We start from the raw sequence: 16,452 nt of genomic DNA, 5'->3' as shown, positions 1-16,452 counted from the left end.
ACAAAATAGTCACATGGCAAAACATTTATGAAAGTCTGATCAATTTCCTTAACTTCTCAAAATTGCCTTTAGACATTGTATGATGCTTTTCAGTTAATTCTATCAGCTTCTTGGCTTGTCTTTCATAATATGTCTCTAGTAATGTATTCAATAGAACATAAGCTCTTTGAAGGCTTTTCATTTTTTAAATGAAATAGAGACTGTTTCATTTTTGTCTTTGTATTCCCAACTCCTTCCATAGTGACTGGCATATAATAGGTACTTATTGGTTGCTGAATGCTAGACTCTGGAGACATTCATGGCTAATATATTTTAGGAGATATAAACTAAGGATAGTATACAGTTTAGATTAAGCTTCGATTAAGAAGAAACTGAAGAGTCTTTGAAATAATGTTTATAAAGCTTTGTAAACCTTAAAACAACATATCTGTTAACTATCATTGTTAATCATGTTAAATATAGTTAATAATGATACTAATAATATTGACAGAAATTACATCACCATATGTGAACACTGTTTTTATTTTTTGCATTATTATATAAATTAGATGTGACTCCACCAGTAAAATCATATATAAATTTTCTTTCATTCCAATTCTATTTAACTTTGTCAACTCTCATTAGGCAGCTACTGTGTGCTGAGCACTAGTTATAAATCACTGGCTCACAGATGAAGAATTGGAGCAACTTCAGAGGTTATCTAGTTTAATCCCCTCACTTCCAGATGAGGAAACTATGACTCACAGAGGTTAAGTGATTAGGCCAGATTCCACGGGCGCTATAAGTGGCAGGGCTACCAGCTAAATTCAAGACTTTTAGCTCTAGATCTAGCAGTTTTTTCCATGGTACCATTTCTATCTGAGAAAGTAATTTTAAAATGTTACTGTTTAGTACCCTGTGTTCATTACATACTTGTGATACACCTCATACTACTTTAATGTCCTAATATGCACAGTGAATGGTAAATAAATAAGCAATAGCCATGCTGTTATAGTCACAAACACACTAGTATCTGTTACTACAGGAATATATTTATTGTAAGTTTTACTTACATCGAGACCAGGTTCTCCATCCTTCCCCTGCCAAAGAACCACATGAGCTACATTATTGTTCCTAAGCTTAGGCTATTGCTTCACTACTCAGGACACACACTACTAAGGATGATTGTGCTAGAATATGAGCATATAAATACAAAAATGATTACTTTGGAAGTAGAAAAGTTGGACTTTTAGTTGAGTCACTTAAGTTGCTTCTACTAGTCAAGTGAAAAATGATGATTTATAATTCCTACAAATATTACATGAAAATATTACACAGTCATATAATTAATAACTTTGGGAGTAAAATTTGAATTGATTCAGATTAATTCCAAGTCCTGCACTCTCTACTCTGTATGAAGGAAGGTAAGATGTTTCACTGTTAAATGTTAAATGTCAATTTTTATTTATGATACTTCTGCTCTCTCTCTCTCTAAATGAATTTGAAGGGAAAAAGTTTTTAAAATGCTACTTTTAAGCAGATTTTGTAAATAAATGCTGGCCAAAAATAAAAAATTCACCACCTGCTTGCCCAATGAAGATTTCTTTTCTTATAGTATAATATATACTACTGAAACAATAGTTCAAGTTCAGTAATCCATTCAATTTCAGCAAGAAATCTGCTTTAATTCTACCAGTTCCAAAATTAGAATGTGGTAAGCTCATAGTTTAAGTCTTATTTGTTTTTCATTGAAAAAAAGAAGACATATATAAAATAAAACAATCAGAAAAAACTTGATCACAATTTAATATTTTGTATGTTTATATTATTAATATATTATAATTTTAGCAAAATGTTCCTTGTATCAATTATAGTTATGTAAATTTATTGTTTCCTTTATAATTTAATCCTTGTATCAATTATAGTTATATAAATTTATTGTTTCCTTTATAATTTCATTTCTATGCCTGAGAATTTTTAGAAGAGAAATGAAAAGATAGTAATATATCAGATTTAGCTTTTGGGGCCCAACATATTCTTCTTATTCTAAGGCAAATTTTTCTTTACGTTTCTAGTGAGACATTGAAGACTTAGATCAGTGTGCCAGACAAAATTCTCAAGGACTGTATATTCAAATTTCTTGGAGTTGTGAGAATTGTGGGTGCTGATGTGTAGGGTCCCACCACAAGACAGAACTAGAGAAATGAGCATTAGCATCAACAATTTTGGAAAAGCTAATTTTAACAGTAATAATACTTTCTATATAATATATTGAATAACATTTAATGCTATTCAATGTTAGTTTCATAAATCTAAGTGGAAAAAATAAACTGAGTAGCAAAGCTATTAAATTCTAATTTCTTAGTAGAATTTCTGTATCAATTTTTGATGCATTAAACTTTTAATGATAGGTATCTATCAAATCAAATGTTACAAATGAAGAATTAGAAACAACTTGAAGCCAAGATTGCACATTACCCTGGTTTGTTCCAGTGATAATTTAAAAGTAGTTTCTAGTTTGCTCTCTCTGTCACTGTCTCTGTCTTTGTCTCTGTCTGTCTGTCTGTCTGTCTGTCTCTCTCTGTGAGTTCAAGAAAAGATAATGGTATTGCTGAAGCAAACATAATTTTGGATGTAAGTTTATTTTACTATGAAATGATTCAGAAAATAGGTGACATTTCATTAATATATGGACTAATGAAAGTTACAGTCAACTCACAGGCAAACCATAAGTTCCTCTGGGTCCAGGCTCTCCAACAGCTCCCTTTTCACCCTAAAAAAATACATATATATATTTTTTTTTATTAGCCTATCTATAAATTTTTTCTCTAAATTTCACTCATACCATTCTATCAAAATTCCAGAGAAATAGTCTCAGTCATTTCAATTTGTTATGAGCAATGCATAGTTGTAACACAAGTTTGACTTTATTAAAATCACAGGGGAAGGTTCTATGGTAACCAACTCCCATCAACTCTGTCAGAGAGGTTATTTGTCTAAAGTATTGTAATTGAATTTTTTTTTTACAGTATGGATTTTCCCAAGGATTTCAAGGATGAAATGTTTTGATATCTTCTACTAGACCCAACTGAAATGGTGTAAACTTGCTGCTGCTCCTGTAAAAGGGCATTTAGAAATTATTAATCTTTCTTGTTAGAAGTTGTCCAAGGTATGAATTTTATCTTGTTTTGGGAAGATCTAGGCCTGTGCTTCCATTAATACAGAGAATACCTTAATGAGTACAGGGTAAGAACTTAAAATTTTAGGTACTGAATCCTGAAAATACTTAGTGGTTATGTTATGTCACACAGCTATTAATAGCTAATACTACTAATAATTACAGTTAATTGATGATTAAAAGGTTACTAATAATTCCTCATCATAATTGCTACTAATAATTACTATTTATAGAGCCATTTGAGGTCTACAATGTATTTAATAAATGTTATTTCATTTGATCTCCATTAACTCCTAGTAAATCTTTTTAGCAGATGAGGAAACTGAGGCAAGCTGAATGACTTGCCCAACATCATACAGCTAATAACTATCTCAGACTAAATTTGATCTCATAACTTCCTGTCTTCAGGTCCATCACTCAAACCCAGCATTGAGTCAAACCCATCTAGAACCTAAAACAAGACTTGAACTGGTTTTATAGTATGAATTTCTTTTTTGGAGGGTAGAGGAGAGAAAATTTGTTATTTCATTGATCTGGGGAATTTCTAGTAAGGAAAATCTAGCACAGATCAGGTCTTACTGTGGAAATGACAGGATGACAGAGTTGCCTGGGGGATGCAGATCTTAAACCCTAGTCTTCTGGACTCAGAAGTCAGATCTCCATCTATATAGCACCTGCCCATAGTTTAGGTATACTCATAGATCAAAATCTTTAATAAATCTATTCTTCTTTCTCCATTCTGCTTTTTTATACATTACTTTTTTCCCCCCCTGAGGCTGGGGTTAAGTGACTTGCCCAGGGTCACACAGCTAGGAAGTGTTAAGTGTCTGAGACCAGATTTGAACTTGGGTCCTCCTGAATACAGGGCTGGTGCTCTATCCACTTCGCCACCTAGCTGCCCCCCCCATTTTTAAAACTAGGCAATTAACTTCTGGTAATCTATAAGAAATCTGATGTCTACAAAAGAATGTAAAGATTAGTTGAGCAGAACGAAGTCTCATGACAATGACATGGCTATGATAATGACTGGGGAAACAGAAGGTAGTTTATGTCAAATATTACTTTTTTCCTTTTTGTTTTGATATATAAATTTTGTCAGTTGTGATTAGGATGTGGTATGAAGACTTTGGCTGTGACATCCAAGCAGATGGCCAGAGAGAAGATAAAGCCTCAGTTCTGGCAAGCCGTTGAATGGAAATCTGTTCATAAAAGAATTTTACGCAGTGGTCCTTAAACTTTTTAAACAGGGGACCAGTTCACTGCCCTCAGACTGTTGGAGGGCCAGACACTCTGTCTCTCCCGCCTCAGCCCAGAGCTGGAAGTGTATGTTAAGTTTAGGTTGAAGGTCACTTCCGGTCTGATTTTGCCATAACCCAGTGGGCCCCATAAACATACTCAGTGGGCTGCATCTGGCCTGCGGGCCGTAGTTTGAGGACCCTTGATTTTAAGGGTTAATAAATTAGGTCTCTGGAATGAAACACAGAATAAAGATATTGACCTGTCCCCCTCATCCTGGGCTCCATGATAGGGCCTGATAGGCAGCCATTTTCCTAAATAGATTCCATCTTCTCTACCTCAATCTCCATTCCAACCCTTATAGCTATAAAGTTCTTTGTGGCTAAAGGACAGCAATGATCTAAGAGTAAAGGCTTGAAATTAAGCATGCCAGAGTTCATATATCTATCTACATGACTATGACCTTAATGTTTTCCATTGAGAAGCTCTACCATTGATCCAAAGGTACCATCATTGCTTTACACATTTACGGACCTGCTCCTCTGGAACTGTTTTTACATTTTGGGGTGTTTTTCTTTGAATATGTTCAAAAAGGGCACATTTTCATTTTTATTGGGTAGATTTGAGTTTTGAGAAGCAGTCCAAAAGTTTAGTGAATAAAATGATGGGTCAAACTGAGTTTTATTGAATATTTGTGACCAAAATGAGATATAACTGTCATTGATTACTATCTGACTTTGCACAAATCATTCTCTAGCCCTTAATTTTCTGAATATTAGAATATAAAATCCTAGAAGGTGTGTATTGTTTTATTGTTTTGTTTTTGTAACCCCAGTACTTTCCACAGTGTCTGACTAATGATACAATGAGTGGGTAGAATTTTGGACCCAGAGTTAGGAAGACTTGACTTCAAATCAGGTCTCAGTCACTTACTAGCTATGTGACTTGGGCAAGTGTAAACTTTGCTTTTCCTTGTTTCTTCCTCTGTAAATTGGGAATAAGAATAGCATCTACCTCTTGGGTTATTATAAGAATCAAATGACATAATAATTGTAAAGTGTTTAGCACAGTGTCTTATACATAGTAGGCACTATATAAAAGGTTGCTGATTTACATATTGTATTTCTTAAATATTTAGTCAAATAGTTTAGAAACCAGTTCTAAAAACTGTAGATATAGAACTGTAGCAATTATAGTAATGGTTTATTACATGGCTTCATTGAAAAAAGACATTAATTTATGTGTATTGATTCTGATATATTTAAAAATTGGGCTTAGTTGTTAGAATGTTGTTCTTTATTCATAATCAGGAAATCCTTGGTTCATATCTAGACTGTCACTTCTTAGATGTGCAATCCAGGAGAAGACATTTAACCTCAGTTAATTTCCTAGAACTTAGCCTCTAAGAGGGAGTTCCCACATGGAAGTTCTTTTAGAACATTTTATTGGAACATCTTTTTTTTTTTTTTTTTTAACTTCTCAGAGTGAGTTAGCTATTGAAGCAGGGTATTTGACTTTCAGACCTAGATACAATAATTTGAGAGAGAGCAAGATTCTGTGTGTGTGTGTGTGTGTGTGTGTGTGTGTGTGTGTATGTGTGTGTGAGAGAGAGAGAGAGAGACAGAGAGAGAGAGAGAGAGAGAGAGAGAGAGAGAGAGACAGAGAGACAGAGACAGAGAGACAGAGAGAGAGACAGAGAGACAGAGAGAGAGACAGAGAGACAGAGAGAGAGAGACAGAGAGAGAGAGAGAGAGAGACAGAGACAGAGACAGAGACAGAGACAGAGAGAGATATGGGGGGGGGGGATACAGAGTCATAGATCTGGACCTAGTAGGTCATTTATTGTTAATGTACTCTAATGCCACTCTCTATAACCCTATATAATTTTTTTAAATGGCAGTTGAGCTGAAGCATCACCATACCAGAAAAATGGCCACAGTGTCCCCAATGTCCTGATAAGAGGTATTTCCAGAGACCTGATACTAGGTTCTCTTTCAATACTCAAATATTCTGTATTAATAATCCAGTCTAGCTCTTATACTGATGATGCTTCATTTGTTCTCAGTTATGCAATCAATGGAGGTCTTGGCTCCCACAGCTGATTTCTTGATTCTTTCTGCTCCAACAAAGAGACCTGATACTCTTGTGACACATCAGGAAGCATCGGAAGTAACAGCTGATTTGCCAAATGGTCAAATCCAGCCCCTCTACTCTAGTCTCAAGGCATGCTGCCAAAAGAACTGGGGAGATTTACCGATTTGTTTCCAGAAATAGTTACTGTCTTTCTTGACACCACACTGGTGGGAAACCTTGAAGGTCTATTTAAATGTTAAAATGTTTATTTTAAATTTAGGTAAACAATGCTCCCTTTACCTGTAGAATTCACAGATGAAATTGTAGATAAGAGATAACTGCATCTCTGAGGAAAAAGATACATTTTTGTAAAGACCTGGAGATCTCAGAATTTTCCTCTCTGGAGAAAGGATAGAGGGAACAAATAATTAAGCATCTACTACATACCAGGCACTGTGCTAAGTGCTTTAAAAATATTCTCATTTGATCCTCACAATACCCTGCAAAGTAGATATTGATATTATTTTCTTTTTACAAATGAGGAAATTGAGACAAATAAGAGGTTTATAAGTTATTTGAGTTTAAATAGGAACTTGGGTCTTTCTCATTCTAGATCTAGAACTTTGTCCATTGTGTCATTTGATTGCTTCAGATCGTGATTAATTGATGCTGTTGTAGCAAATTTTATTATTGATCCTGTGGCTCACAAGCAACATGCAAAGAGAGTCTCTTCAAACTAGAGGTTAAGGATTTTTTGTTCCTCTTAAAACTCTGAAATTATTTTCTTATGACTAAAGAAAGAGGTCTTTTTGAGAGATAAAATGGAAAAAAAAAAGGTTCATTTCATTTGGTGATGGGGGTGATCATGATGGTTTGTGTCCTTTGATCTTTACTAAAGGGGGAATAAAAAGCTATTTTTTTTCTTCTGAATGGATAAGGTAGTTTTGTAGGAAAGGCTAACCTTCCAAATCCTAGAGATTTTAGCCCTACTGCTTTCTGCAATGCCATGTAAAAACATCTTCCTTATGGTAGCAAAGTCCTCTTTTTTCATAGAAAAGAACTTAAGATCTTCTCTATCTTTATTGTTAGTATTAGTGAGGCAATTGAGATTAAGCAACTTGCCCAGGATCACACAGCAAAGAAATGGTAAGTGTCTGAGGCTGGATTTGAACTCAAGTCTTCCTGATTCCAGGATCAGTGCTCTATTCATTGTACCATTTGATTGTCCCTTATTTTATTATTATTCTTTTGACTCTATCTATACTTTATTGACATTGAATAGCTGCATCCATTCTCCTAGGGAGAAAAAGATGGAAGTCTGTTTTTGAAGATTTTTTTCATTCCACAGATTCATTTGAACAATTGCAGAAACATAAGAGGAACTTACTCTTTCTCCTTTAGGACCTGCAGGTCCATGGGGTCCAATAGGGCCATCTGTTCCCTACAAAAGGAGTAAGAAGAGAAAATGTACCAGAAATATAACTCAAATGTTGCTAAAAAGCAATAGAGGTTTAGTGATTAAATGTTGTCTTAGGAAACCATAGAGATATTTTAATGCTACTCATCTTTTTTCTTATAGTTTATTCCTTTAGGTTAACTATTTTTCAAAGATTTTAGTGATGAATGGCATATTCCAGTAAGGGTAAAAATTTCATTTGATCATATTTATTCTCTCTTCACATTTTACTCCTCTACCATACTCTATTTTTTAAGGCAGAAATACAGAACTTCTCTTATTTCCCACACATTATTTTCCTCTGGTGGGCTGCTTTGGTTGTCAGCAGCAGCAGGAGTTCCTCTGAAGGCTTGGCCAGAACAGTTGGAAGAGAGCTGAACAATTTTATTTGCTGAAAGTCAAATGAAGCATAATGGTCACGAAAGTTTCCCTGCTCAGATACAACTTTCAGAGGATCTTTTGAAGGAGTTGGGTAGGTGGAGAAAGCTAAAGAGGAGGAGGAAGAAGTCTGGGTGAAGGGAAGGAATTACATGGCCATAATCCCTAAAATTATTCCTTTAGCAGCAGCAGGCAACCTGAACAATTTATGCTAGTAGGATTCCTTTCTCTCTTCCCATTTTAATGGTAAAATAACTACTAAAAGAAGTGGGGGGTTATGAGCATAAATATAGCATATAGAAAGAAACACAGAAATCTCAATGAAAAGAATGACAGCCTAAAGATTGGCTGTTTTGTTTTATTTTTAAATAATAACAGAGGTTGGCCTTTTATATATATTTTTTCCTTTTGACTTCTAGAAATGCTAGTTCCAGAAAGACCTTTCTTTCTTTCTTTCTTTCTTTCTTTCTTTCTTTCTTTCTTTCTTTCTTTCTTTCTTTCTTTCTTTCTTTCTTTCTTTCTTTCTTTCTTTCTTTCTTTCTTTCTTTCTTTCTTTCCTTCCTTCCTTCCTTCCTTCCTTCCTTCCTTCCTTCCTTCCTTCCTTCCTTCCTTCCTTCCTTCCTTCCTTCCTTCCTTTCTTTCTTTCTTTCTTTCTTTCTTTCTTTCTTTCTTTCTTTCTTTCTTTCTTTCTTTCTTTCTTTCTTTCTTTCTTTCTTTCTTGTCTTCCTGACTTCAGAGCTGGTGCTCTATCTATTGTGCCACCTAGCTGCCCCCTCCCCCAGGAAGATTTTTTAGATTGCCAACAGTATATAAGTATATAAGTTCCATAAGGTTAGGGACTATTTAATTTCTGTATTTATAACTCTACCACTTGGCATGGTGCCTGACATATAGGAGAGTCTAAAGAAAAGTTGTTTGGACAAGTGAGTTGAAAGGTTTATTTTTAAATATATGTAGCCTATTTTGTAGGCTAGATACTTGTAAAACTGATGAAAAGGCAATCTGGATTTAAAAAACAGTCTCTAGAAATCTAATCTAATATGCTTGTGAATACTCAATCTCAATTGGTACTTTCTTTAGCTTCAAAAGCCACTCTCAACACACTTCAAATGCTGAAATCAAAGATATGATGTTATTACAAACCCAAGACAGAAGGCAAAGCTGCAATAAAGAGACATGTTTCATTTAAAAGAGCAGATATGCTTACATAAGGATTATCTAATGCTCAGAAGGAAGTTATATATTTTTTGAAATGTACATAAACAGAGAATGAATAGTAAGTAACAACAAAGGCTGGAATCAAATCTTCTTTAGTGCTATTGGAGAAATGATCCCATAGAATTACATGGAATGTGAGACTGATACAAGAGAACCGAGTTTTTGTAGAGAAATGAGCTATACAGATGGACATTTCTAAAGTAAACCAGGTTTCAACCCTAGAAATAAGTTTTTGGGTAGTTTGGGGTTTCATTCACAGAAAGCTGCAATTTCACTCTTCCCAATCATTTCAGCTTGTTTGCCTCCCTCTTCCATTTCAGCACTAAGAACATTATTCATCATTTTACTCAAATAAACTGAGACAAGAGATGTGTCACAGAGCACCACAAACTCATAAGGAAGGCATGCAGAGGAAGACAAGAGACTCACCCGGGATCCTGGCTTTCCGTCTAAGCCAGATGCTCCCTGTATGGTTAGGTTGGGTGCAACACAGATCACAAGAACATGAAATTAGTAAGTAAAACTGATAAATAAATATAAAATTCAAACAACAGAATCTGTGGCTATAAGTTCTGAACTATCACATTGCTACAACTTGTTAGTTAAACAACAACACAACAACACATAACAATAAATGTCCCACAGACCCTGACATTTTCGTGACATTTCTAACCCACAAATCCTTATTTAAAAATCAATCTAATGAGTTTTAAAGTAAAATAAAAAAATCTACTTTAATAAGCATTAAGTTCTACCTAGATGCCATTTGGACTTGTAACATTTTTTCATATGGACTATAAAATTCACAATATAGTCATTTCTTTATAGATTCTGAAGAGAAAAAAGAAGTGGCTCAATCCCTCAAGAAAGGCTTCATTTTCCCCCCTTTTTGGAGACAGAGTTACGTGACTTGCCCAGGGTCACACAGCTAGTAAGTGTCTCAAGCCAGATTTTTACTTAGGTGTTCCTGATTTCAAAGAAAAACGTTATTTAAAGAGCCAATTATTACATTTCAGTATTCCAAATGATAAAGGGGAGAAAGTCCAGTTTTGTATGTTAGAATTTTGGAGGGAATGATAAAATAAATGACTAAACCAGGGATTTTCAACTGTCTTTGGCAAGATTTCAAGAGGTCAGAGAATATGCCTATCTTTAGCCATCTTTAAGGTGTGGGGGAGGAAGAGGAGGAAAGGAAAAAAAAGAAAAAGAATTTACACAACAATTACACAATAATTTTGTTGTATATTCGAAAAGAATAGTAAGTTGTGCTTTTCAATTGCAGTTACGAAAATGCTTGTTTTATTCCAAAAATTAAAAATAAAATTAAAAACACTTTTTAATATGAGAAAAAATTACACCTTTAATTTTCATTAACTTCTAACTGAAATTTAGCATTTCCTTCAATTATTTTTAAAAATATTCTGAGGAGATTATGTGCTCCACCAGCCTACCAAAGAGGACTATGCCACAAAACACAAAAACTGTATTCCCTCACTTAACCACCTTCCATCCATTCCCTTTTTCTGGTGAGGTTACAAGATGTGGCTTAGATGACTCCTAATAGATTCTATCAGACTAAAAGGATGAATATATTGCTAGACCATTGGACAATCATTTCATTTACCACTAGAGGGACCACTTTGAAAAGACAAATGAAATAGCTAAATAAAATATTCTAAATCCAAATCATCCCTAAATAAAATACATATCAGAGATCATATGGTAATTATTTGAATTTCTCTCTTTATTATTCTTAAAATGTATGGTTTTTGTTTGTTTGTTTGGTTGGTTGGGTTTTTTTTTTTTTTTTTTTTTGGTCCTTTTGGAACATTCAGCCTGGGATCAATTGAATAGAATTGAAACTGAGCACCTGAAAGATTTCCAGTGCTTATTTCAAGCATGAATTGTAAGCACTGTTTTTGACTTATCATAAATGATAGATTTTTAAATGATAAAATATTTATACAAGCTCTTTTTACTCATATCATTGATGTGATTGAATATTTAAGAAAGTTAAGGCACTGGCTTTGAGATTTCTTGGCTAGATTGCAGGGAAACTAACTTATATTCCCATCTTTTGCCTTAGGGGAGAGGATTTGATTTCTACTGCAAGAAGTACAAATGATGCTATCTATATACATTTATAGGTATCTATTCCAACAACAACAACAAAAAAGGATGAGTAATCCTACTTATCCAATAGAATGATCATTTGTTTCAGTAGACAAGTTATTTGGGCAAATGCTATAGTAATTAGGCAAATTATTGTAGGTTCAGAACTTTTATTTAAGGTTAATTAAAAGAAATCATTTTGGAAATTTAATTTTTAAAATGAAAATTCAAGCCAGTCATATACTTTATAGATGCTCTTTCTTCAGAGGTCATGATGGTATTGACAAGTTTGGAGAAGATTGACAGAAATTTTTCAGACACAGACACAGACAACTTTTCTGGAAGACTGAATAATGTAGTCCTTCTGGGAGAGATTGAAAAAAAAATCAGTCAACTAGTAATTGACTTTTTGGCTAGCTATTATTTGCATATATATATATAATATTTGCAATATAACCCTAAATTGGAAGATTATTTAAATTCTTATCATATGTGTTTGAAACTTAGATCGAGTCCTTTTTTTTCCCTCTGGTAATTGTAAAGAGAAGTTTGATATGAAGGGTGGGAAAGGAAGAGGAATTTTTCATTGTTTTGAAAACTAATTAACAATCCCCCTGTTCAAGATCTACCACAACCTTCTGGAATTGTATGTGCAAAACAAATAACATGAAACATTCAGAAAATAATAGGATTAATGTAAGGAAGCAAAAAGCAATGTCCTCACACCATGAACAATGACTAATTGCATATTTGCAAATGTTAGGAAGCTACAAAACATACAAAAAAACCCCACAAACTTTTAGAAGTCTTTAAATCTGAATTATGAAAATATATTTTCAGAGTAATCATGTGAAATAATGCATGTGTAGGCTTTAAGAGGGAAGAGGAAGAGACTTTCATTAACCTATGGAGACAGTATACATTCACCTATGAATACAACTTAATGAAGTGGCAAAAGTGACAAAAATGCAGATTCTAGGAAAGATTGAATGGGACTGAGTTCTGTTCCAAAAGATGATGCTTTAGACAACAAGAATATCCACAATATTCAAATGTTCCTGAGTAAACCAGAGTTATTGGGTTAAAATAGAAAGACAAGTCTGAGATTTGTACTAAAAATTGAACAGTTTTCTTTACTTACTGGAAGACCAAGGGGTCCTCTGTCACCCTTTTGACCTGGTTCACCTTTCAATCCTTTAAGACCATTTAACCCTGGTTCACCCTAAATGCAAAAGTAAATGCCAATTTTGGTTGCTATTATGGGTTTTTAAAGCTGGGACAGAAGAGAGCCATTCTAAGAAATGGCTGCAAAGTTCAGTTTTAAGTAACAGCAGAAGCAAGCTAGAATTATCTTTTATTAATAATAAAGTTACTTATGAGCTTGGGGGAGGGGTTGTAAAATGATTATCAGTTAATTGAAATATATGACAGATAGAAAGAAACTTGAGTTGTTGATATCATTTTTGTAGAGGAAAATGCCCTATGAATGAATTAACTTAAGGGTAGGATTATGTCCCTCCACTTTGGTCACATATGGAAATGAAATATTTGCATCACACAGCTGTGGCAAAATGCATTGGTAAAAATCAAAGTGGAAGGTGCCAGGAAGGGGGGGAGTGGGGGGTAGTTTTGTAACAAAAGCCATTCTGCTGGAACAGCAAACTGTAATATGCAGGAGAATCTTCAGAATAGATACTTTAAACCTTTAAGCATTTATGTTCACCCAAAGAGGACAACAACTGAATCAGGATGGTAGAGACTAAATGGCAGGATGCCTATTTTTAGTGTCTACACATCATATATAAAAAATAAAGTTTTAGAAAAAATTTTAATCATTCATATGTTTAATATGATATTAAAGGGAGAAAAAATGTTAGCTCAAGATGTATCCTAAAAATCTTAATACTTTAAAAATAAAAATTTAATATGATAGCTTTAAGTTAATATTTAATATAAATGATTTGTTAAGTGGGGAATAATGAATTAATAATCAATTATTTAATTTAACAGTGTAACTAAAACTTTAATAAATCAAAACTTCACTAACGCTTATTGCAACAATGAAAAATTATCATAGAATCACAGAATTCGAATTCATCTAATCCAACTAAGGACTTTCCTTCTAAGACATCTTCCAAAAGAGGTCATGAAGGGTCTGATTTAGGATCTTTAGTAATGAGAAATGCAATGCTTTCAGAAGAGACTCATGATGCTTTGCTGTTGTTGCTCTGTAATTTCAGTGACTCAGTGATTGATTTCATTTGGGGTATCCAGCAAAGATGCTGGAATGGTTTGCCATTTCATTCTCCAACTCCTTTTACAGATGAGTAAACTGAGGCAAACAGGTCACATAGCTAGTAAATGTCTGAGGCCTGATTTGACCTCATAGAGATGACTTTCTGACTCCAAGCTCAGCATTCTATTCACTGTGCCACCAAGCTTCCCCTTCTGCTTTGGTGCAGTTCTAATTGTTAGCTAGTTTTTTCCCTTGCACTGAGGCTAAATATTCCTCTTTTAAACTTCTGCCTCTTGATCCTCACTTCTCTCTGGATACTGGCTGAACAAGTCTAAATCCTGTTCTACTACAGGTTGAAAACATCCCTCATTGGCCGCTCAGTCCTCAAATCTCATCTTCTCTAGGCTAAATATCACCATTTCATCTAGCTTTTTATTATATGGCATATCTTTATGAGTTTGGTCACCCTTTCTTTGCTGTGTCACATTTTCAAAGTCCTTCCTAAAAGATAGTAGTTAGAGCTTAATACAGTACCTCAAATAGCATCTGAACAGTCTAAAACAAAGACAATGGGACTATTATCTGAATGTTCTGGACACTATGCTTCTCAAAATATACCTTAAATTTGGCCTTTTTTTCCTGACTATCATATTCCAGTCATATTGGTCTTGCATGCACATACAAAAAAAAATTAAAAGCACAATCCATATTTGTGTGTGAACTCTTATCCAGTGATACCTATATCATGATACACTTGAACTCATCCCTTCAGTTCAACTGTAGGATTTAACATTTATTTTTATTAGATTTCAATTAAGATTTATCCATTTTTTCTGAGGTTTTTGGATTCTTACTTTTAATAATATGCTTTCCAACTTTGTGCCACAACCAATTGCTTAATATATGCTTTTTATATAATCTGTCATAGAATAATGACAACAGATAATATTTGTATAGTGCTAACTCTGCTTTACATACTGCTTACTCTTATACCCTTGTTTGATCCTCACAACAACACTAGGAGATGAGTGCTATTATCCCTATTTTATAGGTGAAGAAACTGAAGCAAACAAGGTTATATGACTAGTAAGTACCTGAGGCTAGATTTGAACTCACAAGTCCTGATTCTAGAATATGCCACACTGATAAATGTTTCAAATTACATTAATTTGGTAGTAGGTTTTTTTTTAACATGAGGAGATTTAATTAATTTCCAAGAGATTGGAAAATGAAGGTAAAATTTCTTCACTAACAAGAAGTCAACTACAGGCAGCCCTGTACTAAGTCTTTGTGACTTTCATGTATAGGCTTTAAATATATCAGGAACAGCCTCAAAAAAATAGGAAGGTAATATTTCAGAATTATACCTATACAACATCTCTGTATAAAAAAATTGTGATTATATCCCAGAAGGAGATAAGTTACTTAAGGCAGGAGTCCGGGTGGAAAAGAAACATGCATTCTGGTCCTTTGGCCCTTATTGGTTTAATTTCACTAATGTACAACAAGGTAGAATGCCTGCATTCAGGAAACTGCAAAATGAAAATGAAAAGCTTTAAAAAAAAATCACATAGTCAGAATGATTATCTAATTTCAAGTTGAGATCTACAGCCTTATACAAATTACCAAATCATGGTATTGAACTCATGATGATAATGCAGTCCAGCTTTCTTTATGTGATATTATTCAGTAAGAAGTTTTGATTCATGAAAGTTGGGAATTAAGTGGGAAGAAGTTTTGACTATTAAAAATGTTTTTTTTTTCCAGAGTAACATCAAGTCTGAATAGTGCAAATAGAATCCTCTTGAAATAATGAAATAATAAAAATAGTATTTTAAGAGATAGAAGGGACCTTAACTGATAAAACTTTTGAGTAATATCATTTCAGATTATAATTTTTAAAAATAGTTGGAAACACTGAGGCCTAGAAGTGTTATACCTAAATTCCCACATCTAGAACCCAGATCATCTGGTTATTTGTGTTTTCAAAACACTATCTAGACTTATGAGATATCTTTTTGGGGGTCACTACATCCCCAAGAGAAAGGAAGTTTCTCTACACTATTCATTCAGTTACTGGGTTCAAAATTTAAGACACTGATGTCTTTCTTCTACCTTACATGCAGTCAGCTGTTGTGGCCTGTCAGTCCTTTTCCAGATCTATTGCCCTAGTTCAACCTTGAATTACTTGCCTCCTGTACAAGTGCAAATAGTGAGCCGCCTAAGTGGTACAGGATAGAGAACTGGGCCTGAAGCTGGAAGACCTGAGTTAAAATTCAGCCTCAGACTTAGTTATGTGATCCTAGGTAAGTTATTTAATCTCTGCTTCCATCTCCTCAACTGTAAATGGGAATAATCACTAGCATTTACCTCACAGAGTTGTGATCAGTGAGACTCTATTTATGAAGGGCTTAGTAAAGTGCCAGGTATTCAGTAGGTACTTAATGCTTATTTTCTTCCTTTATTCTCTTCTTTAAAAAGTCTGTCTTTAGGCCTTTCTGCCCCAACTTCAAATCAGATTTTTTGTATGTAGAAGAGATATTACTCCTCCAACTCAAAACCCTATTGGCTGTTGAATTAAGTCCA

At 34.1% G+C, this 16,452-nt stretch overlaps 1 protein-coding gene across 1 annotated transcript in view; it reads right to left on the bottom strand.

Moving 5' to 3' along the window:
* The window catches only part of COL25A1 (collagen type XXV alpha 1 chain), a 535,802-nt gene that overhangs the window by 25,775 nt on the left and 493,575 nt on the right, over positions 1–16,452 (bottom strand). The window contains exons 31-34 of the mRNA XM_074272507.1: positions 12,772–12,852; positions 9,948–9,983; positions 7,854–7,907; positions 2,699–2,752 (exon numbers count right to left, since the gene is read on the bottom strand). Coding sequence (XP_074128608.1) covers positions 2,699–2,752; positions 7,854–7,907; positions 9,948–9,983; positions 12,772–12,852 — 225 coding nt within the window. The remainder of the gene's footprint in view (positions 1–2,698; positions 2,753–7,853; positions 7,908–9,947; positions 9,984–12,771; positions 12,853–16,452) is intronic.

Source organism: Sminthopsis crassicaudata, chromosome 6, assembly GCF_048593235.1.
Source record: "Sminthopsis crassicaudata isolate SCR6 chromosome 6, ASM4859323v1, whole genome shotgun sequence".
Taxonomy (NCBI): Eukaryota; Metazoa; Chordata; class Mammalia; order Dasyuromorphia; family Dasyuridae; genus Sminthopsis; species Sminthopsis crassicaudata.
Note: the sequence above shows the minus strand (reverse complement) of the source record. Positions and strands in the feature narration are given on the sequence as shown.